The sequence below is a fragment of the Oryza glaberrima genome, chromosome 3 (assembly GCF_000147395.1).
Source record: "Oryza glaberrima chromosome 3, OglaRS2, whole genome shotgun sequence".
Taxonomy (NCBI): Eukaryota; Viridiplantae; Streptophyta; class Magnoliopsida; order Poales; family Poaceae; genus Oryza; species Oryza glaberrima.
In genome coordinates, this window is record NC_068328.1 from 7041880 (window position 1) to 7066408 (window position 24529).

A 24529-nucleotide genomic window follows, 5' to 3' on the forward strand; every position below is an offset into this window, starting at 1 on the left:
AGATAAATTTATAAATGTTGTTCGAGTTTCTTTAAACTAAATATTTTTGAAGTTATTGATGGTCAAAGTTATAAAGTTTGACCTCAATCTTATCCAAAACGTCAATTATTATAGAACCGGAGGGAGTACCGTTGCAATTCTTTCATCTGAGTAATTCAGCTGATCGCTGCAGCTTTCATAATGCCACCACCGATCATTCAGAATAATCACTGGTGGTTGTAGATTTGTAGGCGGCGGTAAAATATGTGTGGACATCTCGCATTTTCAAACCTAGGAATAACTCACACCAACTTCTTCAATTTTTAAGACTAACTCAAACCAAGTGAGCTACTCTAGAAACTTATACTGGTAATTAGCTAGGTCAAATCACAGGTACTGCTATTAGACCCTACTTACCAAACAGTAGCTGTACTTTTCCTACCACTATGGATTGCCTGAAAGCAACTCAGTTAATACAAGCTATACATCACTGACTTCTTTTAGCAATTAAATACATGGTGACATGTTAATACAGCCACTTGAAATGTTTCATTAATCCGTGTTTTACAGATTACTGAGTAATGGTCATTATGGTTTTTAACCACATCAGTGTGATCATTCAACTAAGCTAGCTAAGTTTGTCAATTTAGGGAGCATTTCTTTTGGAAGATACACCATTTGTCTTTAAAAAAATCAAATCATTACCATGAATCTGAATTGGGACGGAGGAAATATCTAACAATGGATTTTTTTTTAAAAAAAAGGATTATGAAACCCGGACTCTGCATTCATGAGAGGATGTACATAGCCAGTGGACTTATGACTGGCTATATATGAATTCATTTGCTACTTTTCAAATTCTGTGAACATCTCTTTGTGTTTGCATTTTCTTTCTCTAGAAGCATATCAAGTGAAGAGTTGCAAGAGCTGATGCTGATTCTAGATTGCCAGAAGTTATGTTAAAGGACAAACAAATTCAAACGACTGAAAATGCCAAAGCTTCAGACAACAGTTAGCTTCATTAGACAAAACCGGGAGGGGTCAACAGGATTCAGTTCATGCGCCCCTTTTCTCTGTTCCCATGCTCGGTCTATCCTGCTACGTGGAAACCGAAATTTAGGTGAATTCACCTAACATTCAATTTCACTCGATTGCCCGTCCAATAGGTTGAATGTTTTATGATTTATAAATATATTTATGTTTGAGCAACTGAATTGTTTTGTTCCAGTCAATTCCTGGTCTCTGATGGAGGTAGGCACGGACCAAACGCCATTCAGTTTTAACTAAGACCGACACGCTCCACACCGTCACACGCTCCTTTGCGCCACATAAACTATTCCATATCGTGCACGCATTGTGTGACTGGAGTAGGCAGCAAAATGCGTTTCATATGAGAGGAAACGTTTCGTTTAGAGAAACAAAAATGCTATATTCCTTTTCTTTTCTCCTTTTTAACTACTTCGTTGCGTGTATTCTCATACTACAGAAATTTGTGTGGCATTTTTTACTTGTTTATTTGCCTGTTCATGTTAGGTGCTGGCAATTTGTTTCTGGCATTTTTTTGAAGAAATTGCAGCAGAGAGAACTTGTTCATGCCAGTGTTTATACTCATTCCCATGAGAGTCCGAGTCCATGACTCTGCCGCTGTGTCCGCCGCGGCAACACGGTTTCTCCAGCGCGCGGGTACGCGACTACCGCGTGTTCGCGAGAAGACGACGGCGTCTTTTCCTCTATTTCTTCCGGCCACCGTACGCTCTCTTTCTGGTGTGCAAACAGGTAGAGCTAGCTAAGCAAGCTGTTCTTTCCTCCGCCGTGTCGTGCAGTTCGGAAGGGGTTCACATCAACCCGGTCCTAACCCCAAACAACGGGAACAGTTCGTACCTGCCTCGATGTAAGAAGACCTTCCAAATGCAATGTAAGAGAGTATCTACTGTGGTTTCTCTGCAGTTTGAGGTTTACAGATACAGAGCGAGTTTGTTCTCATCGGACATATGCAGTCTGCACATGAATAGCATACTTTCTCATCCGCCGTTCCATTGCAAAGCTCCGTGAATTAGTCAGAATGGTGAAAAGGATAACAGAGCCTACGAGATAATAATAAATCCGTGGGCTTGGCAAACGTAAAACAGCTGGAAACATTTGCCCTGATACATGGGGTACTCCAAACCTTTGCCCTTTGCAAGCTGCAACGTAAAGTACATATCTACCGTAGGTTTAAGACCGAGTCTTGGTTCAACTGTTCAGAAACCTTGACGCCGTACATACTAGATGCATCGAGCAGTCCCATGTACAATTCTAAACACATACCAGACTAATTCAACAACGATGACCACGAGGAAGCCAGTAAATGGATGTTCAGACAACATGCAGGCAAATGTTCAAACGGTTGAATTGAAGGATGACCAGGGTTCAGTGGTTCTCATGTATTCTTGGTAGACATCATCCCAAGTTAAAACACAAAAAAAGAGAATCCGGACGACTTACAATTAAACGAGAAATCGTACTGACATCATCCCAAGTTAAAACACAAAAAAAGAGAATCCGGACGACTTACAATTAAACGAGAAATCGTACTGAAAATCATGTGCCGAAACAGCGTAACATTTTCTTTGCCTCAAGGTGAACAATATACACTGGGAATCCCACATAACTATCTGCATACATCTGAAGGACAGGAATAGCACAAAATCCACCTGCATCAATAAATTATAGAAGGAACGATCCATCAATTTTCCCATGTCAAATTATTGCAAGTTTGTGCACAGTTGGATGGTAACATCACATTCATCTACTTGACACAAGATAAGTATGGCACCACTAGCACCTGATATTTCAGCCTTTACTGGAACCAATCTTTAAGCATTGTCTAATAGACTACACAATTGTTGGTGCAGCAAGTGATTATGAAGGAAAGATAAATGAATGCCAGTGCTCAATGTAATTCTATTTCCGTATTCGCAAGCATGGCAGCCAATAACAAAGTCATTTAAAAATTCATGCAACCCCTTGTATGACTTAACTTTGAACAACAGAGCAGAATTGATCAGAATCAATGGCATGCCAGCATGGTTTATCAAACATCAGATTCTTTTGAATTGAAATGGAAATGATTTTGTTTCTTTCCTAGCTTTATAATTTGCAAGACAGGAATGAGGTGAATGGTGAATATGTCCAAGTTTCATCACCACCAAATTATTAGGTGAAGATCTAGGTTCTCAGCTAAGCCTACTCCTTGAAATACATCAACACAAGTCTAAAACAAGAATCTTCAACGTCTATCTAGTAAAAGGATTCCAATAAACTAAATCTCGATTTTTGAAAAGATTGTTGAGTCGACATTTTAAATCAACAGCCATATGCTCCATTGAAAACGTGTTGTCTAAGTTATTGGCAGACCTGTAAGTGTGATTAATCTACTCTTCCTTGAGGCGTTTCTCAGTCTCCTCCAATGCCTTAATATCCTTGTTGTACTTGCAAATACGGAAAATGCACCTGTCCCAAAGTTTTTTTTTTAAAAAAAAATGATAAGATAAAATTCCATGGACAATATGTCCATAAGATTCTGCAGTTGTGTTGCTTTACCAGTAAAGGAGGCATGCTGAAACACAAAGAATGACATTCCTCTGGGCCTTGAAGATCTGTACAAGAAAATATTCATTGATGAGAACACAGGAAGATGAAGAAACCAATACAACTCCTTACTTTGCACAGCTTAAAATGCATTAAAGAATTTGCTGAAACTACTAGACATTAGACATAGGTAATTTACTCTCCGAATCTTCTGAATCTGATAAAAAAACATATAACAAAGCTCAAACCCATTAACCATTAAAATAAATTGATTATGCAAATGGTATTATAGATAATATGAAAGTAGTTGGTATTGGTAAGGTGTACGCAATGAAAAGTATCTAGGTATGTTTATGAGCTATTGTGCATTTCACCCTGCCTTCACTTCGTTGACTTCCACGTTCCTGTACCGGCTAGTTTGTTGACACTTCCGTAGCTGAGGGGTTGGGGTTAAACACGAGTCGTTAGGGTTACTGCTCCAACTGATCGGCCGAAGATACCTGTTCCTAGACGAATACCTCTGCTTTAGCTCTAGCGCTAGGAATCCTAGTCCTCGTAGGAATCCTAAAATGAATGTTTACTTTATTTAAGCCGTCCCGTTGATGGCATTATACATTGATTTAATAGATGTAATGGCTATTTTTTTTCTTATTTTGTGAACATAAGGAAATAAATTATTTAAAATGCACAAATGATTGAGGGGACAAAAACAATTTCATGGTTGACACTGTAGATCCCAGCCAATGACAGCTACACTAGTTTTGCTTGGCACAAGCATAATTCTGGGACAGTGCCAGAACAAACCCATCACATGCCAATCTGCCATGAGGTCAGCCCAATACCAAGTTAAACACAGGAAGCTCGCAAAACGTTTGTATTGTATTATTCAGTGGATATCATTCATTTAATGGTAGCTTTTGTTTGCCACTTCAGATAAAAGATAAAGATTAGCTTTAGCAAGGATTATTCAACATGCTATTCTGGAAAAGGAAAAAAGATTGCAACACATGATTTAAATGCAGTGGTCAGTTAGTCAGTTAACAAGTTTGAATTCTGGCTAGCCATTTCTTCTAGAAGAACAAGATCCATCCATTGTGCCAGCTAAAGAAAAGTTCTCATAACCCATTACATTTTTTGTATTGCCAATTTCACTGGTCTAACTGTTCAGCAATAGGGCTAGAGCATTTCAGACCCCCAAGAAAAGCTTTACATAACAAATTCCTTGTGAAGGCAGTTTTCATGGAAAGAAAAACGATACAAACCAAACATTCAATGTCAGGAAGTAGAACATCCTTCAGGGTATGAGATGTACAGATACAAACAATTCCTCCAGACCGAAGAGAATAATGGTGGATGTATGGCCAAAGAGGGTTGCCAAAGTATGGCCAGTTCTCCTCCTTTCCTAGTAGCCTTAAAATTCAAGGCATATAAATTATGGAGTTGAAAGCATAACACGTGTATGTTTCTTCTGTTATCTCAATTCCAATTACTTTTGCTAATTTTCAGGAGTTCTGAGCTCTACTTTTTTTTTCTAAGAACCAAATTTAATTTTATTTTTGTATTGAAACCAAATGATTAGAAGGAATCGTCTAAGTAGAGTGCCCCTAATGGAACAACTAAAATCCGGCATTCACAAATGTTGTCCAACCTACACTCTGAAAAGTTCTCATCTGTTCGGCCTTATATACTACTCTGAAAAGTATATACTTCAATCCGGTTCTTTGTGAAGGCGAAAATCAATTGGCGTTTATTGTTCTTACAATTCCTGAAGGCATACATTTTTGGCCGTTCACATTTATCCAAAATGGACACGCACAAAACAAAGCTGCATAAAACCCTAAAAATACTGAACACAAACTAGAACTGAAAAGGCGCACAAGATCTTAATTCACTCACGGATTTCTCAAAGCGGATACGCTCGTCAGCGGTGCAAATCTCGGAGGTGCACATCAACCTGTGCTCGTTCTTCCAGTAGATATCTGCACATCCGGGGGGCCAAAAAAAAAAAAAAAGCAAGCCAGTCAGAGCGCTGTAACGAGAGGGCGGAAACCTCGGGCCAAAACCACGAGAGGGAGAGGCGAGCGCGCGCGCACCGAGGAGCTGGAAGGCCGCGAAGGGGAGTATCCCGGCGAATGGCTGGAGGAGCATCGAGGTGAGCCCGACGATCTGCTTCCGCACGGCGCGGGGCGCCGGGAGCGTGAGCATCACGGCCACCGCCGCCTCCGCCGCCACCACGCACGCCAGGATCATCCACTGCAGCGCCATCGTCCGTCGCTTTCGCGGTCCCTCCCACCCTCTCTCGAACCCTCTAGAACCTTCTCGACGACGCGGCTGGGGGAAGAAGAAGAAGAGGAAGAAGCAGCCTCGGTCTCTCCGATCTGCGTGGACGCGTTTCTAGATGGGTGCGGGATGGACAGGTGGGTCGTAAATGGCCGCCTCGGCTTTCCTTCGCTGCCAAGTGATTCGCTGCGGTCGCTTTCGCCGCGGCTTGGTTTGGGCCGGGCCCATTCTGACAATTGTTGGGCTAGGCCCATTCTGATATTGTTGGGCCGGGCCATTTCGATCCAAGACAAAACCGGAGAGTTTATCGAGACCCGAACACTTCCTTTTATTTTCTTTTTCTCTCTCTTTTTTTTCCCTGTCCGCTTTGCTTCGCCTGAGCCCTGAGCCGCCGCCTCCCGTACTCCCTTGCGAGCTGGGGTTTTAGCGGCGGCGGCGAGAGAGGAGGAGGAGGAGGAGAGGGGAAGATGAGCCGGAGCCTGGGGATCCCGGTGAAGTTGCTGCACGAGGCGGCGGGGCACGTGGTGACGGTGGAGCTCAAGACCGGCGAGGTGTACCGCGGCGCCATGGTGGAGTGCGAGGACAACTGGAACTGCCAGCTCGACAACATCACCTTCACCGCCAAGGTATGAGCTACTACGCGCCCCCGCGACTCTCCCAGACTCCAGATCGGAGCCAGATCCCCGTCGATTTGAAAACCCTGGGTGATTTGTTCCTTTTTTTTTTGGGTTTGTTGATCTGCAGGATGGCAAGGTGTCGCAGCTGGAGCACGTCTTCATCAGAGGAAGCAGAGTGAGGTAACCCAGGGTTTTCATTAGGTGGTGGTGCGTTGTGGTGGTCTTATTTGTCTGAGTGTGTGGGTTGTTGTTGTTGCAGATTTATGATTATACCGGATATGCTCAAGAACGCACCCATGTTCAAGCGCCTGGAAGCAAGGATCAGGGTTGGTGATTGTAAAATGTTTTGCTGAGATAAGAGAGTGGTGAGATGGTGTGTGACTGTGCTAATTTTTTTGTTGTTGTCTTGTGTAGGGCAAAGGATCAGCTATTGGAGTCGGGCGTGGCCGTGCGGTTGCAATGCGTGCCCGGGTAATGGTTGCTTCATATGGACATTATGCTTTGATACAAAGATGGTTGTTCCTTCTGGTCGATCAATTATATAGTGATAATTTGAATCCTGTTGGTGATATAACGTGTAAAAGAAAATACAATTAGGATATACTCTTGAACGAGTGAGGGTGATGCAGTGTACCTTGCATCTTTCCAAAGGCAACACATCAGTTATTGATTTATTTTGGAGGGACTTTGCTTAGTTTCTTATTTTATATAATCACTTTCAATTTGGATTTTTCCTGTTAAGATAAATAGGTCAAAATGAAATTACGCGGTAAATTCTATCTTTCTAATGGATGTATAGAATATGTAGTAATTTGATTAGTTGCACATGATGTTCCTAGGGTTTAATTCTTGAGGATTGCTTTTAACATACTTAGATTTAAACAAATTCTATGGGTCCCTTCTTTTATCTTGAAAAAAATCCAGTATTATTTTGTAGATGTCATGTTTTTATGCTGTTGTGCTTGGGTTTTCTTCAAAATTTGGATAATGAAAATTGCCTAACTTTTTTTAAAAAAATGTTTTTATGCCTTTCCTTTGTGATTATGTCCCTGAACTAATGAGCTTTTAGCTGCTGTACCATGGATCTAATTATCTTTGATACTGACAATGTTGGTGCGCTGTCACATATACTCAATTAATCATGCTTGGCTTGCTTTTCCACTGAATTGGATTTTCATCTTGAATTTAACTCCTGGTTTCTTTCTCTCCTATCATACGTTAAGGTCAATAAACAGTGCCATATTGTCAATTTTCCGTATTGGGTGAATGAGCCATGGTAGCTATGTTAATAGAATGGTTAAACTGAAAGGATGACATACTTTGACAATGGTCACATTGCAATTCAGGATTTAGCCATTTAGGAGCCATCTTCTAGATTGTACCTCCTTTTTGTTTTGATCTTGACACTGCAGAAGTCTGCCAACCAGTCATATGGACATGTTATGAAATTGACATGTGTAGTGGAACAAATTAATTGTGCATATGTTCAACCTTTATTGTAAAAGTTTTACGTGCACTTAACTGTGGAATAACTGTAGTCTATTTGTGCCATTAGAAATCGTATGGACCTTTGGGGTGGATATCTGAGCTTAAAATATTGGATTGTGCTGTTTGGATGGCCATGTGTTATCAAATTTTTCGAAGTGATAGGGGAAGTAGTAAGAACTTTTAACCAAGGGTTATCCAAGCTTTTGTTTATGTATACCATTTAACAAACAAAAGAAGGATGTAGATCTTAGGAAAATGCAACTGACTGGCTTATCTTAGATATTTTTCCCATCAGTTGGTATGTCAAGATGGTATTACTAGCCAGGTGCCAAGTGAGGAATATGAGGACCATACAAGATATTCTCAAATACCTCTAGTGTAGTCTTTGGGTACCATAGGATGATATTCTGTTACCTACACTACATAATTTGGGAATGAAGTTGTTTTCCCAATAGCTGAAGGCAAGGTCCAGTTTATTTTCTAAAGATATGATATGATTCTTTCCTGGGTATCTTTGTGCTTCTGTTTGTTCCATGTCTGCAGCTATTCTTTGGCTTTTTTTTCGCTCATTTGTTTGTGGTGTTTGTTCTGTGCATATATTGGTCCTTTCGGTCTTCCTTATGTTGGTTAAATAATTTATAATGGAGTGTTCCTCGCAAAGAAAAAAAAATGGAGTGTTGAATCTTGGTTGCCCTTTTTTTTTCCTGTCCTATTACAATTTTAGCGAAACTAGATAATTTATATAGCATTGTTATCATAAATCTTGACTAGCAAGTTATGCCTATAAAAATATGAATTCATCTTGCAAACTGCAGAAGGCCACTTGGCAAATGAAAATTTTAACATAGAATAACATGCAGTTAAGGGTTCTAGCAAAATTCACTTTAGATTTTCTATAGCCAGATATTTTCACGCATTATTTTTCAAATTCTGTGTTTTTGTTCATCACTGACACTTCCAACAGACAGTTCCTAAACTTGTTCCCTCTGTTCATGTACTGCAGGCTGCTGCTGGTCGTGGTGGTGGTCCTGTTGGACGGGGTGGTGCACCTCCGGTGAGGAGATAGATTGTCTGTCATCTATTATCTGCCTGAGGAAGTTGATGCCTTAATTTGAAAACATTGCTTGAGAATTAAACAGCCAGTGTGCATCTTGTCTGATCAATCCGCTTAAAGGAGGATGCATGCATGTTGGTGGCGTCGATTTCATGTATTTTTAATGTTAGATATGGTAGGTTGAGTATGATATTTCAAAGGTAGAAACATTGTGTTCGTTAACCTGATTTGAATGACAAGACCAGTTTCCCCTGTCATTGAGCGAATTTCCTTTTGTATCTACCAGTTTAGTGGCCGTTTGGAACGCAGTGATTCTTAAAATTCATGTGCTCCAAAGGCCTAGTGGTTATCTGGCAACTTCCTGAATCGTATGCTTCTTATAAGTTATTATAACGCACTTTGTATCTTCATGGTCACACTCACTGCTTGAGCTCAAGTCCTACCGACAAATGGGTTTGTACCAAGCAATGCTATGCAACAACTGATCCTGATGTCTTGGGCTTTGGCAGTGATTGGTGGGCACTGGGCATAGTGTAAGGGTGACTAGGCAACGGTAAGACTGCCGGTGAGCAGAACAATTGTGATAGCGTTGGTTGCATTTGGTGTTAATTGCAGGCATGTGCCTGGCCGTAGGTTTCTGTTTTGCTCATAGTTCATGGTCAGAGTGGACGAGGAACCATGCCAACAAAAGCATATTAATGTATTATTGAAAAACTTAATGTACCATCGGATATTAGTCTACCACTTACCTTGTTCAGCCATTATTTTTCTATCAGAGCATATAAATGTATTATTGAAAAACTTAGTGTACCATCGGATATTAGTCTACCACTTATCTTGTTCAGCCTTTTTCTATCAGAGAATTAACAGATAAAGGAGAAATATGGACCCATCAGTGCTCTCTCATATGCTTAGTGGCAGTTGAGTTTCATCAATGCTCTCTCGTAAGGTGATGAGATTATTAGGAAAATTTCAAATAGTCCCACCTGAGCACATCTCTACATTGTAGAGTTTCACAAGTAAGAAATGCATCTCCATTCTGATTTTTATACAATATGGTACATATTTGTGACATACACAGCCTGCACCCATGCTCAAATGCACATGCACAAGAAAAAGAAATTCTACCATAGCATAGATTCAGATCTCTCATTCTTGATTTCAAAACAGCCAGCCACATGAGCATGAATTTTCAGTATCTGAAAACCCTCTGAAAAACAAATTCAGTATTACAACAATCCACATACATTGTAACAGATAGATCATGCTTGATTCTCCAAGTAAGATTTTCGAAGATGATCTAGTCAGAATCCGAAGTAAGATCCATTTCAGGGTGAAACGGGCCGAGTAACTTTGCTAGGTGCTCCGCCATGTCTTCCACCTCCTCCCTCCCGAAGCCCCAGTCACGGAGGACCAGAGACCCGATGGCACCTCTTGCGACACCGTGCTTCTGGAGGCTCCCCGATCGCCTCTCTATGAAAGGCAGGACGGCACTGCTTGATCGTAATCGTGCCGCCATCGGTATCGATTCAATATCGAGTGAGCCCTTTGGCTGGGATTCTTCTGCATGGTCGCTAAGGATCTCCCCATGCCGGCCAATGTTGCCTCTGAAGATTGACGGGAACGGAAGGGGGACAGGGAGGGGGCAAAGAGATGCTGAGAGATGGGAAAATTTTGGCTTTGTCTCTCTGGCTTCGTAGACTGAACATACCGAGTCTTTCACTTGTGATATGGAAGTCCTTTGCCCACCTGTGCAAACAAATTTCAATTGTTAATTCTTTGTACTTCTACATGTATAACCAAAATTTAGCCACCATGCCTATAATGTTGTGAAATGTTCAATATTGTACAATATAACAGTAGAAAAATAAGTTCTGTTGGCATGACAAATAATAGGACTTCCCAACTCCCCCATCCCGTTTTCCGCGCGCATGCTTTTCAAACTGCTAAACAGTGTGTTTTTTGCAAAAAGTGTCTACACGAAAGTTGCTTAAAAAAATCATATTGATCCATTTTTGAAAAAAAAAAGCTAATACTTAATTAATCACGCGCTAATGGACCACTCTGTTTTCCGTGCGGAGGAGATAGGTTCCCATCCTCCAGTACCGAACACAGCCTTAAACAGACCCTATGGCAAAAGATAAGATGTGCAGACCTTTATCAAGAGCTCCATGAACCACCAGCGATTCAACTGAATAAGGATCTTCATCCTCATCGCTGATTTCAGGGGTCAAAGAGTGCAACTTCATCTCTATGTTCCCCATAGCATCTCTATCTGCAAATTACAAGTGTGCAATTAGCAAGCAAGATTAAATTTCCATCCAATGTTGGTATGACAGTAGGACATATGTTATGTTGTGTACCTGTCAAAGAAGGGGCAGGCATCGCTACATCCAGAGCAGTAACCATGTTCTGCCGACCTTGATCAGATAAAATGTGCAGAAGTTCACCAATGTCAAGATTACCAGATGAATGTGCCAAGTCTGAACTCGGGCCCGTTTGTTGCAATCTAAATGGAACAGTAATTGAATGTATTGCTGCAGCACAAACAGCACTAGCATGGAATGGTTTCTCGTCTTGTATATAAAGATACGATGACATGTAACCTGATGAAACAGAGTGAAAGGAAATTTGTGAGAAAATCTCATACAGAATAAGCTTTCTGTACATTCATGAAAGTATTTTTTTAAGGGAATTCATGAAAGTAATTTTGTATGGAAATCAAATGTGAATATACAGCATGAACAAAAGGAGTTGATATTTAATGGAAATGCAATCAAGTGCAGTATCTTAAGGCACAAGATCAGTATACATGAAAGCAATCAAAGGCAAAATTAGGCTACCGGAAAGAAGTCCTATAAAATCACAGAATAACAATAGCATCGCAATTTAGTATCCTCCTGTGTATTTAGCCAACTTACGAGAACTCCCCAGACCTAAAAGTGCTCGAATGGAAAGTTTTCAAAAAAGAATAAAAAAATAAACTAAAAACGTGGAGTTCAGGCAAAGGACATACTTCTACTTAATGAAGGCGGTCCTATGGGTACCATCAGGTTGCAAAAGGACGAAAGTTTTGAAAATGAAACAGCATCATGAAGAGCTCTCATAATGGACTCCCTTTGATTCCTCCTGGATGATCCAAGGGTCATTGGATCCCTCACACAGTAAAGCAATACAGGTGTATTTGTGTAATCATCAGCAATGTTCTCCAAAAACTGTGCAGCTACACTGGAAAAACCTCCTGAATCATCCACAATAAACTGGATGCCCTGTGGTAAATTATGAATCAATTAAGCTAAAAATAATGGTCTCAAAATATGCATGATATCGGAAATGATGTGCATAAGTGAACATTAGCTTGTTGCAAAACTATAGTAGAGTTTGCTGATAATTCACTGGGGAAAAGTAGGACCTGAATATGGTCGCATTCTTCAACAAAGAACCTTAGCCTCTCATTCATTTCCTCTATTTGCGACCAGTCTGAAACAACCTCTTGTGCGCTGCCATAGTTATCAAACTTGTCAAAGTCTGTCCATGACCCATGTAACTCATATAAACTCTGAGGATGATACTGAACTTTTGAATAATCCGTCCAAAAGTTGACGCTATTCTCTAGACAGTCGATCAGGTCCTTATCCTCAACACTTTTCTGGGAGTTGCTGGCACCATTGCTAGTGCTTGGATTCTGCCCTTCTTCAACTAAGCTTTGCAGAAACAAGTTCCGCCCATGAGGTTTTGAGACTGATCTTGTTACACTTCCAGACCTACATAAACCAGGAAAAAATCATCATGGTAATATATGAGCCCGACACATTATTCAATATATAGGTGCCCCTATTCTTGTCGATGATATTAGCATATAGTTACTGATAGCATGCATGACAGCAGCACATAACAAGCAACAGCAGGCCAAAAGATGAATGCAACTCTACGAAAATAATAGGCAGATGCAATGCATCACTTCCACAGAAGCTGGATGGGTATATGCATCGTTACTACCAGTCCATTGCTCCCTTATTATCAGCCTAAGAGCAGCTCATTGCTAGAGCAAAGCTGCTATATTTGCTATCTGCTTTCTTTGACAATGCAGACATGCTTCCTCCATTTGTCAGAATTATCCCCCAGTTGTAGATACCTAAGCTTATTTAACTCTGTAACCCATTTGCACAAGCAATCTTATACTAAACTGAAACAACAGTATTCTTCTGCGTAGCTTGTACATGCCAAATTACAGCGATCATTTATGCATGGTGGGCACAATAAGCAAAACCAAACATGGAAGCATATTCTGGAGAAGTTAGAGCACCACTTGCCATGTAGCAACATTGAGCTGATCTGCAGAAGCACTGGTCTGACTGAGATTACCGGATGAACTCAAAGAACCAAGGGACCCTGCAAATGATACCACCGTGAACACGCAGCCAACACTATCAGTAACAAAATAACAGTTGTTACACACTACAATACTTGGATCAAATTCACAGTCAGATTACCTCGAGAACCAACCGACACCAGACGAGGGCAGTATGTGGGTATACCCTGGTGAAATCAAGCATTGTATGCTAGTAGTCAGTAAGAGATGAGCAGTAGCAGAAAAAAAATAAGTATATTTTCCTTAATGATAAGGACGAGCGGCTCTACCTGGTGCGTCTCGCCGGAGCGGTAGAGGACGTCCATGTCCAGCGCGTCGTTCTTGAAGACTGGGTCGGCGTCGGGGTCGTCGGCGAGCCCGAGCAACTCATCCTGGAGAAGAAGACCCCAACAAGAAGAACAAGAAGCGTCAGCGTCAGGTTCTTGCACCAGGTGGAGCAACAAGTTGGGGATCTTGCCGGAGACGAGAGAGGGGGGGGGGGGGCTCACCTGGAAGTTCCAGAAGTGGGAGCCGACGTAGTTGGCGAAGCCGCCGACCTGCACCGTCACCGCCTCCCTCATTGCCGCCGCCCCTCGCCGAGCTCGGCAAGCTCCTGAACCGCAACCGCGGCGGCGGAGTCGACAAAGAAGTTTCTCTCGCAGCACAAATCACCACAGATACGCCGGCGAGGCCGCCCCGGTGGGGAATAGCGCCGGCGGCGAGGTGCTCAGCCAAACGGCGGCAGCGGCGGCGGCGGCCGTGACGGGGAGGGGAGCGGCGCGACAAATCGTGGAGGTTTTCCCCTCACCACCACTGTGCAAAAAAAGGCAGGATTTTTCAGCCCAATCAGAAAAGGGAAGGCCCATTTCCCCTCCCATCCCTTCCCCCCGCGCGCCGCTCCTCCTCACCGAGCCGCCGCCGTCGCTCCTCCTCGCCCCACTGCCGCCGTCGCCGCTCCTCCTCCTCCTTGCCCGTCGGCCGTGGATGCAGGAGACGAAGGAGGTGAGGTGGTTGACGGCGGCGGCGTCACCGTTGCCTCCTCCTCCCGACGCCATCGCCCCTTGCCCGTCGGCCGTGGAGGGGGGAGACGAGGGAGGTGAGGTGGTCGACGGCGGCGGCGTCACCGCTGCCTCCTCCAGGCGCCGCCGCCCCTTCGCTCGTCAGCCTCCCCGCGTGCGTCTGCCTCCCCGCCGTAGCCGAGAAATTTGGGATTTTTTTTTTTTGAGAGAAGAAATTTGGGATTTTAAGGTGTGTTTCGGAAATGGGTTAGGAGAGGTGAGATTGGGAAATGGAAATGAATGGAGAGATAAGATGAAGTGAGGTTAGATAAATGGGTGGCTAAGATTAAAACTTACTCTTTGGGAGGTGAGAAATCATATCCCAAACCCATTTTCCAAACATTGCCTTACTATCGCAAACGATGGTTTCGCTGGAATATTATCGCTTCAAAGTGATTCATTAAAATACTATTCTAATTTTGAGAGGTGTTCCTAAAAATAGTGTTTTTATTTTTTTTGTGAATAGAAATGTTTTTGCTCTATTTTGTTTTTTCCCAAGACAAAAATACCCCTGATGCAGGCCCCACCTGTCATACTCACCCACCTCTCTTTTCCCCTCTTTCTCGGGAGCGGCGGTAGCTGGCTGCCGCCGGTGGGCGTGACGAGGGCACAGCAGGCGTGGCGGGGAGGCCGGCGTCGACCGAGCGAGCGAGTGAGCGCCCCGACGTTTCGGTGATGGCCGCGGCGACCCAGCAGCGCGAGCAGACGAACATGGCGGCAGTGGTGGCGGCACACGTCCTTGTCTTCCCGGCGCTGGGGTGGTGGTGGCGCAGCTCCGGGGATGCCGCGACGAGCAGCCTGACGAGCACTGGCATGAGCTCCCCACGCACGAGCTGCACCCGGTTCGTAGGCTCCAGCGAGAGGTTGACCACGCACGCGGCGGCGCTGACCTTGACGCCCTCGTGAGCGGACCCTATCAGCCGGCGCAGCCCGTCGAGCAGCTGCGGCGTGCAGAGCGCGCGCCTCAGCCTGTTCCCGCCGCCACGCAGCGTCTGCTTCAGCGCCCTCGAGCGCGCCCTCCTACTCGGCTCATCATCGAGCAACCTCACCAAAACAACCTCCTCCTGGGTGAGGCGGAGGAGGAAGAGAAAGATGAGCAGCTGGTTGACGGGATGCGCAAGCCATTTGAGTGATGCGTCGTGGATAGAGGCAGGGGTAATTTGGTCACAAGACAAAACAAAATAGAGCAAAAAAATTAATATTAACAAAAAGACCAAAAAAAAAGTATTTTGGTGAACACCCCTTAGTTTAGGGTAGCATTTTAATGAATCACTTTGAAGCGATAGCATTCCAGCGAAACCATCCTTTTGCGATAGTAAAATGCCAAATTTCTCGCCGTCACCGCTGAGGCGACGACGACGGCGACGGCGTGTCAGCCATCTCCATCTCTTTCTCTTCTTTTTTTAATGTGTGTATGACATGTGGGCTCCGCTTGTAAGCGGGACTTTATTTCAAAAGCCACAACTGTTGAACCAAACGAGTTTTTCCAAAAGCCACAGACCTATTTCACAGCTACTTTTCAAAAAGCCATAGTCCACAGCTACTTTTTCAAAAGCCACAGCTCAACCAAATACAGCCTAAATTTACATAACAGGAGGCATCAAAAGTGGATAATAATCTAGCAATATTCTTCTCCTCACATAAGAATAATTAATCTCGACATCACAATTTAGCCCAAAGATTATACAATGTGATGTAATTAACAACTCTCATATCCTCAAACGCTCTACAACAACAACTCAAATTACTCACATGGATAACTCCAGTACTTAATCTCATCCTCCAAAAAAAACGCCCAAAAAAGCTCTCAACCACTGTACAGAAATATGCCTAAGTTCTTCAGACACTGTGCTGCTGTGCTGCATCTGGAGACCATTAATTAATGGTGCTCAAGATGATAACGATGCCCTTGCCCCATTCTGCATCTCCCAACTGTAGCTCTCGGACTTCCCGTCATCCTCTTCCTCCTCCTCCTCCTCCTCCTCGCCACCGTCGCAGCTATCACCAGCGGTCACCGACACGGCGTGGCTCGACGACACGGTGAGTGCAGGGGACCTGCAGTGAGCCGGACTGCGACGTGTTGTGCTGCGAGGTGGTGTATTGCTCCGGTGGCGGCGTCCACAGACCGCCGCTGTCACCACCGCAGTCGGATGCCCGCCGCGTGTGCAGCCGGTACTTCTTCACGATTTGCTTTGAGATTCGTAAGTTTTTTTTTCTAAAAGAGGTGTACCGAATTGTTGCCATCGACATATGGCAATTTTTTTAGGTTGTAACAGTAGGAGCTGAGATTGAACAAACGTGCAGGTGGCTTTTGACTTCATCATCAGTGAGACCATCAACCTTCATCAGCCCTAATCTGTTTAGGAGTTGCAGCTGCATCAATAATAATAAAAAAACATCAAGCAAGTTTTAGCACACCAATAAAAAAATAATCAAACAATTTTATTAGGAACAATCAACAATGTGACAACAAATTCAATCATCTCAACAGTTCAGAAAGAAAATAAAATTACCTAAAAATTATTATTGGGAAAAAAATTCTAATCTAAAAAAATGTGGCAATTTGCACAATTTGGGTTGATGAGAATGAGATCATCCTCACCTTGTGGGCCGTCGAGGCGCTGGAGCGTGGCGACGAACCGGCGGTGGAGCTCCGGCGACCAGCATCGCCTGGCCTTCCGTTGCACCGCCTGCTGCTGCTGCCGCCGCTGCACTCTGGCGACATCCGTGACGGCGCTGCTGGTGACGCTCGCCGGTGCCGCCGGACATGCCGGGGAGGAGAGGGACAGGTCTGGCACGGCCGCCGGCAATGGCGTGGCGGTGGCGGCTTTCTCCGGTGATTTTGCAAACACCGGTGAGGTGGCCAGTGGCATGAACGCATTGGACACATGATGATTTGAAATTGACATAATTGGTTAGGAAAAAAAACTCTATTTCAGAAAAGTTAGCGAAAAATACAGACAAATATATATGAGACTGACAACACAAGCTATGCATGCTCAACATGTGTTAATATTTTCTTCGTGGAATAATAACATAGAATTTTTTTTATAAAACTGAGAAAAAAAATGGCAAATTACAAGAAACTGAATAAAATGAGTTTTTTTATTTTTAATAACCTCTTTGTTATTTTATGCTGTATTTTTCCATTTCTATTCTACATGGTGATCCGCGAAAAAAGCTTCTCCTCTTTCTAGTTATATAATACGTATGAACTTATATGATGAACACTATTCAACGACGTTGAAAAAAAAAAAAGAGAGAGAAGATTATCCTTTTCTTTTCATTTTTTATAAGTTGGATGGTTTCATGGATATTTAATGAGAATTACTTTCGTACATTATCTTTTAAAATTATTTATGATAGATATTATGGTTTTAGCTACCAGTAATGGATATTATGTTACGTGCTTTATTACATTGTGATACGAGATGAACTTATAAGTATATATTATGATAGTGTTTGTTTTCAATTTTAATGTAAAAAAATTTGCGATAGCTGGGATATCATCTCGACGTTAGAGAGTCCGATGAGTTATTAGTCAAATGAGTCATCTTATTGGCGTATATCCTTACCATGTCAGCAACCAGCGTAACTGCCACATCACGGGTGTAAAGTGTCTTGTCGTTAACTACTCTGGCACGAAGACATTTAACTTTGGCACTAATGTTCCTTACGTGCTAGTGTGTGTGTATATATATATATATATATTTGAAAGGAGTAAGTTTTTTCAGTCTATTTATGAATGAATTTTTGAAAAGGACCGAAATGTAAAAATCCAGCCAAAATCATTGTGCGGCCCTGGTGCTCGGCGTCGATTCCCGTCTCGTCTCCTCGCGAGCTCGCCCCCCCGCCGCTCTGCGCCGATCTCCATCGATTCCGCGACTTCGCGAGCAGTGGCGCCGTCGTCCGTCCTGCTGCTTCCGCCGCATCCTGGTGAGCACCCCGATCAGTATGCCTCATGCTCTTTCTCATCTCTCTGTACCCTACGAACCCTTTTCTCGAATTTGCGTGCGTTAACCCTAGCTTCTGTTCTAGATCTGAAATTTCCCCTTAATTTGCCTTAACCTTAATACTATTAACAGTTTGTTTGTTCGCGAAAAAGGTTTGGGGGTTCAACTGAACCCCCTATGTCCCTCGTTAGATCCGCCCCTGCCCGGCAATGGGCAGCATGGACACGCCAAGAGGAACAAAATTTTTTCAATGCGCTGCGCCAAGTAGGGAAGGTAAGACACATACGTTCTTGATGCAATGTTGTGCTGTTCTTGCGAATTACTGCGTTTGTGCACTAATCGATTGATGCGTGATGTCTTGTCCTTTGTGTCAGAATTTTGAGAAGATTACGCTGCGTGTCCAGAGCAAAAGCAAAGATCAGGTACACCATCTTCAGACAAGAACTATTTTATGATGTTTAATTTCTGTTATTAACAAATTAGGAATTTAAAGCAGAGGTCGATATGTTTAGATCGTAAATTTAGTACGCCTTTATGATACTTATCATTATTTATTTAACTGATTACCCGGGGTCTTCTGGCTAGCATCACAAGGTGGTGGTCTAGCCGGTCAGGGTTCGAGCCTCATTCCTCTTAATAAATTCCGATATAAGAGCCCCTCCTCTCATATCCAACGTTATTTAACTGATTAGGAAAGTCGAAGGAGAGGAAGATTCGCATTAGGCAGTAAATTTTAATTCTATGAACTGTTGTAAAGGACTTTCCCTTCGACGGGATGTCAATTAGAGTTGAGTAAATGAATTTTACGTTGAGAAAAAAGATTACAAGTAACCGGCGTAGGGAAACTACATTTCCAAATATGGCCTTTGTTGTTGCTTGACATAGTGCCAGTATCCCTTCAGCATATACGTACCATTTCCGTTGATTTCGTGGGAGAAGGGTGAGTGGATTGCAATCTCCATCCTTGCATTCCCATCAGGATTAGGTACTTTCACTTGCAGCAGATCTCTCTTCCTGACTTGCTGTTACATACAACTGATTCGACTTATTTTCCATCCTTAAGTTTGTATAGGTGATGCTGTTATGGGCAACTCCAACTTTCGAGCATGGTGCAAAGAACCGGCACTAAGTTTTGTTTAGGTTTAGTTGTATCTTAGTACTATCCCCTTGGATAGATAGAATGAAGTGAGGTACTTTCCTCACCATCTTAGCACAAGCCTTATAGCACAAGTCGCACACCTCACCTAATATGCTGCACCTGGAATAGCTTGAGGAATTTTCCCACAGTGCGTGTTGCCTGATCGTCTAAGTGTTCCCTGTGAACTACGATGTGTATGCTTTAAAGCGGTAAACACCAAAAGGTCAAAACAGTTCTCTCTACGACAATTGATTGTCTTTTACACCATCATATGGGTAGCATAATTTGTAACAGATGCTTCATTGTATATAAACAATATTTGCATAAACTAGAGAACACCTGAATGTCTGCCATTGGCATGAAGATTCACTGTATTTTCAACTTTTCACATTACAGGTCAGACATTATTACTATCGTCTTGTTCGACGCATGAAGAAACTTCTCGGTCCTGAGTTCTCGCTCGATGCAAAAAATTCCAAGGACACCATTGCTGCTATGCTCTGCTGGTAATTAAATGAATCCCTACGTGCAAATCAATCTGATTAGGTGTGCTTTAAGCTTCTTGTTCTATTAATTTATATATATAGCATGATTGCAAAAGGTAGTATTTGATCTCACAATATCGCTGAGGTATCTTTGCGATATATATTCTTTTCCTAGTAGGCTAAGAACGCACATACCTTATCTTTTTAGTTTATAGAGGACGAGGCTATAATTTTATTTTACCTTATTACAGTTATGGGTCACTGCTGTAATACCTAGAGTGCTACAACTATTGGGCCTTCGTGCTGATATTGTGTATACACCTTATCATGTTTGGTGCCTATATTTTAAAACTGTCAGAACTGTTCAATCAAAATGGTTTCTGAGCTTTGGAAAAAAAATTCATATTTCTGAGTTCAGAATATGATTCTGAACAAAGAAAAAGTCTTTTGATGACAAAAATTGCACAACTGAGAATGTACTTTTACGATTAGGAGTGCTTGGATCAGCAGGGAGGGCTTTTAATATTTTTTATTCTGATGCAGAATGCCCTCTTGTCTATGTGCAAGATGGGAGAGAATACCGTTTGTTGCTTATTGTCATTGCTTTTGATTTGATCCTATGATGCTTCCTTTTACACTGCATGGAAAACTCTCAGATACTAACTTGGTTTTATGCAGGTGGTCTCTGCTTGAAAAATTTAGCTGCAGTGCATCAAAACTGCATCTGAAGCCTCGGAGATTCAAAACTTTCGTAGAAGCATTGGTTTGTTACAGCACTTGTTATTCTCCCAGCTTTTCATAATTGTAGGAACTGTTCTTTTTTTTATTTAGTTTTTTTTCTCATGTGATATATCCAACTTTATAGGGAAATCAACTACTAAAGGATAGAAATAAAACCAGAAAAAAGTGTCCACGTGGGGATGTGTGCCTGTCCTCTTCATCTTCGGCTGTCAACAGGACTCCTGGAAATGAATCTTTCTCAGTAAAACTCTTGGCTGTGGATGTCTCCAATGGTAGCAAAGTAGGATCTTCTAAAGGGTCATTTTTCAAAAAGGTCACAGAACCAAATTGCAGTAACAAGTCAGGTGCAACTAAAGGGGACCTCTCCGCCACAAGAACTGTGAAACAGAAAAGAAGAGCAGGTTACAATGCCATTTTTCTTTTGGTTTGATATGGTTTAGCTTACTCATATTTTGTCTTATGCAATATGCAGTTTGTATGTTTTAGCAGCTAAGCCTTGACAATAAAATATATTATATGAAGACCATATAGTGTTGAGCTTTCCTCACATTAGTTTTGAGAGCAGCTGACCTGTGTTTTAGGTGGTGTTGTTGCATCTGCTGCATATAAAAAATGGGAGAGAGCTGCCATGGCTGGTGTTTCTTTGGTTGCTGATGCAGCTGAAGAGCTTGAGCGCAACACAGTGAACGCTGATGCAAGAATGTTATCTCCATCATCAAGCAATGCCTGCACAGTTGATGGTACTATTTCATACCATTGCTTTGTACTTCCTATATTTACTACACTATGTTTCTATGCTTTCTTGACTATAAATGGCTGGGTCTTGATGTTTTATTCTACATTGGCAGGTCTTGGCACAAATCATATAAAGGAAGCAGATCAACAAGCACCTGCAAAGCTAAAGTTGCAGCTATTTCCAATAAATGAAGCTACACGAAAGGCATTAGAGAAGGTAAATATGTCTCTTTGTTGCTAGCAAACTGCAATATGAAATTATGAATCACAGTGCTATAGGTTAACTATTGGCTCAAACACTCAGATCCCTGTGGTTGATAAAATTTCTTCTGATAAATGGAATCAAACGGAACGTGGAGCACAAATAACCTGATTAGGGCTTTTGCATTATGAATTTTCTATCGTGTCTGATATATTCTGTTCAGTTTTCATATGTTAGCAGTTTGGACATGATATGACAGTCCTGTCTCTTTTTGACAGGATGAACATAATCCACATCTGGAACTCACATTAAGTGCTAGGAAAAAAATATCATCAGTACTAGAACATTTGAACCGCAAGTGGGGCAACTCAAACATTGCATCTGGAGAGCTTTTGCTTTTTCCATATTGTGCTCATCAAGAAGATTTAGCTACATATCAGAGGTGGACCACAAAAGATACTGTCGCAGTGGCTGACGTTTTCCTTTCTGTGAATAGCCCATCTGTTTTTCGATTAAGGTACGGATTTTCAGTGTAGTAAACGAACTATAATATTGTAATACATGGGGCAATAATAACAAATACTAACTGTTGTTCCAACTTTTTGTCAATAAGGTATGGTTGGTTTTCCCTTGCTGAGCTTGAAGCAGGTGTAAGTGAAATATCTTTGACTCATTTTGAGAATTGCTTGATACCTGAAGACATCCATGCCAAATCTCCCTCAGAGGCTTGTGTGCAAAAGGATGGTAATTCGCTCAGTAGTTGTGCTCCTGAGCAACACCCTTGTGGTTCCAAAGATCAGTCAGCATTATTGCTTGCTATGCCATCTAGTACAGGCAAGAGTGCTCAGGTGCCAGAGCAGTGCATTGATGTTCTCCCCTCACAGTTTGGCAGGCAGAATCAAGACCAAGTTACCACGAACCAAGTTTTTGAGGTACTACAGTTTTGTGCATACTTTTGTCAAGTGAACATTCCAGTGATAATTGTGTATCTTCTAATTGTTTCTGTACTTCAGGTTGATCAAGGGATGGATTGTGCTGCAGTATCTGAAGGAGAGTGGGCAGATACCCTTACTGATATCAGTGTTGGATACTTACTGACAGAAGCTTCCAGAGGTGCTAATACTGATTGTCCAGGGACATCTGTTGTCAAAAACACACTGTTGCTTGAGAATCCCTGCAGCTATGATTCATTTGATGCTGCTGTTGCTCTTCATGCTTCTCGTTATAAATCAGCAGAGCAGCCAGCCCTTGCATCCCATTCAACCATCTGGGGTGCTGAAGAAACCTGTGACGCATTCAGTTTTAACCTACCAGCATCTAGGAAGCGAGAAGGTTCAAATAATTCAGCTAGCAGCTCTCCCGATAGTGACAGTGATGTTCATCCTTCAAACTCACAAGGGTTTCAATGTTTTCTTCAGGTTTGTTCCATTTATTGATCCAACCTAGAATAATAAACAATTTTTTATACATAGTATTGTTAATTTATGACTTATTTGGTGTTGCAGGACTTAGCTGGAGCGGCGGTTGCTCATAATCCTTGTATTGACGATGCCAAAGATATAGAGTCACTTTGTGCTGAATCGCCACCTCGAAGTGACCACGATTCTGCTCCGAAGGATCAATCTCTAGCTGACTTATACTGGGTACTATACAAATGTCCTATCCATACCTGTTTTCTTTTCATGGTGTAATGCTCATAACTAAACAATCTTCTCTCCTGACAGCCTGATTCACTTGGACCATTGGACTTGGACATACCGTCCGCGACATACCATGCTGATGACTTACTCCTAGGGGACAGCCAGAATAGTTGGAACCGCATGATGGCGAATAGCCTGGATGCATTTCGAAACCTGTCGTTCTTCACGGCAGATAAGAATGACTCGATACCATCCATCATGTAGAGCTCTGAATACTGGTGGCTTCCTTCATGCGCTTGCGTGGTGAAATTGCTACGTTGGCTACGAAGGTTTACCGCCAACGATGCTGTGCATCTCGCTGAAGAGGCTTTATATTGTCCAAGTGAGCTGTTTGTGGCTAGATCCAACAGCTGCGGACTTGCTGTGCGTTTGCAGTCAAGAGGGACGCATGTTGTTGTAAAGTAGTAACATAAGAGCTGTTCGTGCTAACATGTATGTCGTGTAAATCGTGGTGTTCCTGTAAAAAAAAAAAGCTCACACAATCGCTTGGTTACAATAAAGCTTCTCCTGCCGTGTACCAGATCAATTGCCCAATGCTTCATGGCCGCAATAGTTGTGTTATCTATTGCCATTGCATAGCATATTTCATATTTGTCCAATGCCAATTTTTCATATATAAAGTTCATCCTCACTTAGTGGAGTTAATGTTAATCCTCTCTTCTCTCATGAAATCATATCGTCTGAATTGTTTTTAGCTTTTGGATGATTCATTAAGGGTGTAAATTGCATCTATTCTCGACTAAAAACACCATACAACCTAATCATAACATTTGGATAATTGATAAAGATACAAGAATATATAGACACATGAAAGAGTATATAAACACATGAAAAAAAAGTTATATAGTAGGTAAGTAAGAACATTTTAGAACTCATACCTACTATATTATCACATAATTCTCCCATAGCAACAACAGGATACCATCTAGCTTTATATAATTTTCACTCCCCACGAAAATCCCGCAAATTCCTTCATTTGAGAGGAAGTGGAATTTTTTTCGAAATTTTTTTATGGAAATTAAATTGTGAAATATGCTCATGGCTTCTTTGGAATACACGAATTTTCTTTGTTTATTAACATTCTTTTTGTTACAAACAAGTTTAGCAGAAATTAGTTAAATTTCCATGAATTTTCTCAAAAAAAGAAACTTAGTAGTAATATCTTCCAAAGAGGCCTT

General features: G+C 42.2%; 4 protein-coding genes and 1 pseudogene across 5 annotated transcripts; 2 read left to right on the forward strand and 3 right to left on the reverse strand.

Annotated features, from left to right (window-relative positions):
• Positions 1 to 2344: 2344 nt before the first annotated feature.
• On the reverse strand, positions 2345 to 5970 carry LOC127768894 (uncharacterized). Its single transcript, XM_052294560.1, has 5 exons — positions 5643 to 5970; positions 5446 to 5528; positions 3562 to 3617; positions 3376 to 3471; positions 2345 to 2672 (listed from the first exon to the last, which is right to left on the reverse strand). The coding sequence occupies exons 1-4, from the start codon at positions 5812 to 5814 to the stop codon at positions 3393 to 3395; spliced, it is 390 nt and encodes a 129-aa protein (XP_052150520.1). The 5' UTR covers positions 5815 to 5970; the 3' UTR covers positions 2345 to 2672; positions 3376 to 3392.
• A 196-nt stretch (positions 5971 to 6166) lies between these two features.
• Positions 6167 to 9392, forward strand: LOC127766807 (small nuclear ribonucleoprotein SmD3b-like). The gene is made up of 5 exons (XM_052291955.1): positions 6167 to 6455; positions 6574 to 6626; positions 6706 to 6772; positions 6861 to 6917; positions 8938 to 9392. The coding sequence occupies exons 1-5, from the start codon at positions 6297 to 6299 to the stop codon at positions 8998 to 9000; spliced, it is 399 nt and encodes a 132-aa protein (XP_052147915.1). The 5' UTR covers positions 6167 to 6296; the 3' UTR covers positions 9001 to 9392.
• Positions 9393 to 10015: 623 nt separating this feature from the next.
• Positions 10016 to 14571, reverse strand: LOC127766806 (uncharacterized). The gene is made up of 10 exons (XM_052291954.1): positions 14248 to 14571; positions 13849 to 14152; positions 13630 to 13731; positions 13482 to 13527; positions 13302 to 13380; positions 12401 to 12752; positions 12005 to 12257; positions 11352 to 11594; positions 11144 to 11263; positions 10016 to 10737 (listed from the first exon to the last, which is right to left on the reverse strand). The coding sequence occupies exons 2-10, from the start codon at positions 13918 to 13920 to the stop codon at positions 10289 to 10291; spliced, it is 1716 nt and encodes a 571-aa protein (XP_052147914.1). The 5' UTR covers positions 13921 to 14152; positions 14248 to 14571; the 3' UTR covers positions 10016 to 10288.
• Positions 14572 to 16286: 1715 nt separating this feature from the next.
• On the reverse strand, positions 16287 to 17738 carry LOC127765064 (transcription factor HHO2-like; annotated as a pseudogene).
• A 413-nt stretch (positions 17739 to 18151) lies between these two features.
• On the forward strand, positions 18152 to 23874 carry LOC127766660 (TSL-kinase interacting protein 1-like). 2 transcript variants are annotated; one of them, XM_052291772.1, is made up of 13 exons: positions 18152 to 18333; positions 18483 to 18623; positions 18725 to 18772; positions 19885 to 19994; positions 20652 to 20736; positions 20839 to 21115; positions 21296 to 21454; positions 21563 to 21666; positions 21930 to 22168; positions 22265 to 22583; positions 22665 to 23069; positions 23157 to 23294; positions 23376 to 23874. In XM_052291772.1, exons 2-13 carry the CDS (start codon positions 18528 to 18530, stop codon positions 23553 to 23555), a joined length of 2160 nt encoding a protein of 719 aa, XP_052147732.1. In that variant the 5' UTR covers positions 18152 to 18333; positions 18483 to 18527; the 3' UTR covers positions 23556 to 23874. The 2 variants fall into 2 exon arrangements, with proteins under 2 accessions (XP_052147732.1, XP_052147731.1); XM_052291771.1 differs by having other exon boundaries at positions 18503 to 18623.
• Positions 23875 to 24529: the final 655 nt, after the last annotated feature.

Bases quoted from the DNA above. Each gene is read 5' to 3' on its own strand.
- LOC127768894 (XM_052294560.1), bottom strand. From the start codon at position 5,814: ATGGCGCTGCAGTGGATGATCCTGGCGTGCGTGGTGGCGGCGGAGGCG. The intron at 3,618-5,445 runs GTGAGTGAATTA...TTTCTTGTACAG, and splicing joins GTATCCGCTTTGAGAAATCC to ATCTTCAAGGCCCAGAGGAA. The intron at 3,472-3,561 runs GTAAAGCAACAC...ACTTTGGGACAG, and splicing joins TCAGCATGCCTCCTTTACTG to GTGCATTTTCCGTATTTGCA.
- LOC127766807 (XM_052291955.1), top strand. From the start codon at position 6,297: ATGAGCCGGAGCCTGGGGATCCCGGTGAAGTTGCTGCACGAGGCGGCG. The intron at 6,773-6,860 runs GTTGGTGATTGT...TGTCTTGTGTAG, and splicing joins GCCTGGAAGCAAGGATCAGG to GGCAAAGGATCAGCTATTGG. The intron at 6,918-8,937 runs GTAATGGTTGCT...CATGTACTGCAG, and splicing joins CGGTTGCAATGCGTGCCCGG to GCTGCTGCTGGTCGTGGTGG.
- LOC127766806 (XM_052291954.1), bottom strand. From the start codon at position 13,920: ATGAGGGAGGCGGTGACGGTGCAGGTCGGCGGCTTCGCCAACTACGTC. The intron at 12,753-13,301 runs GCAAGTGGTGCT...TGGTTTATGTAG, and splicing joins CAGCTCAATGTTGCTACATG to GTCTGGAAGTGTAACAAGAT. The intron at 10,738-11,143 runs GTCTGCACATCT...TTGTTTGCACAG, and splicing joins TCATGGAGCTCTTGATAAAG to GTGGGCAAAGGACTTCCATA.
- LOC127766660 (XM_052291772.1), top strand. From the start codon at position 18,528: ATGTCCCTCGTTAGATCCGCCCCTGCCCGGCAATGGGCAGCATGGACA. The intron at 18,773-19,884 runs GTACACCATCTT...TTCACATTACAG, and splicing joins AGAGCAAAAGCAAAGATCAG to GTCAGACATTATTACTATCG. The intron at 22,169-22,264 runs GTACGGATTTTC...TTTGTCAATAAG, and splicing joins CCATCTGTTTTTCGATTAAG to GTATGGTTGGTTTTCCCTTG.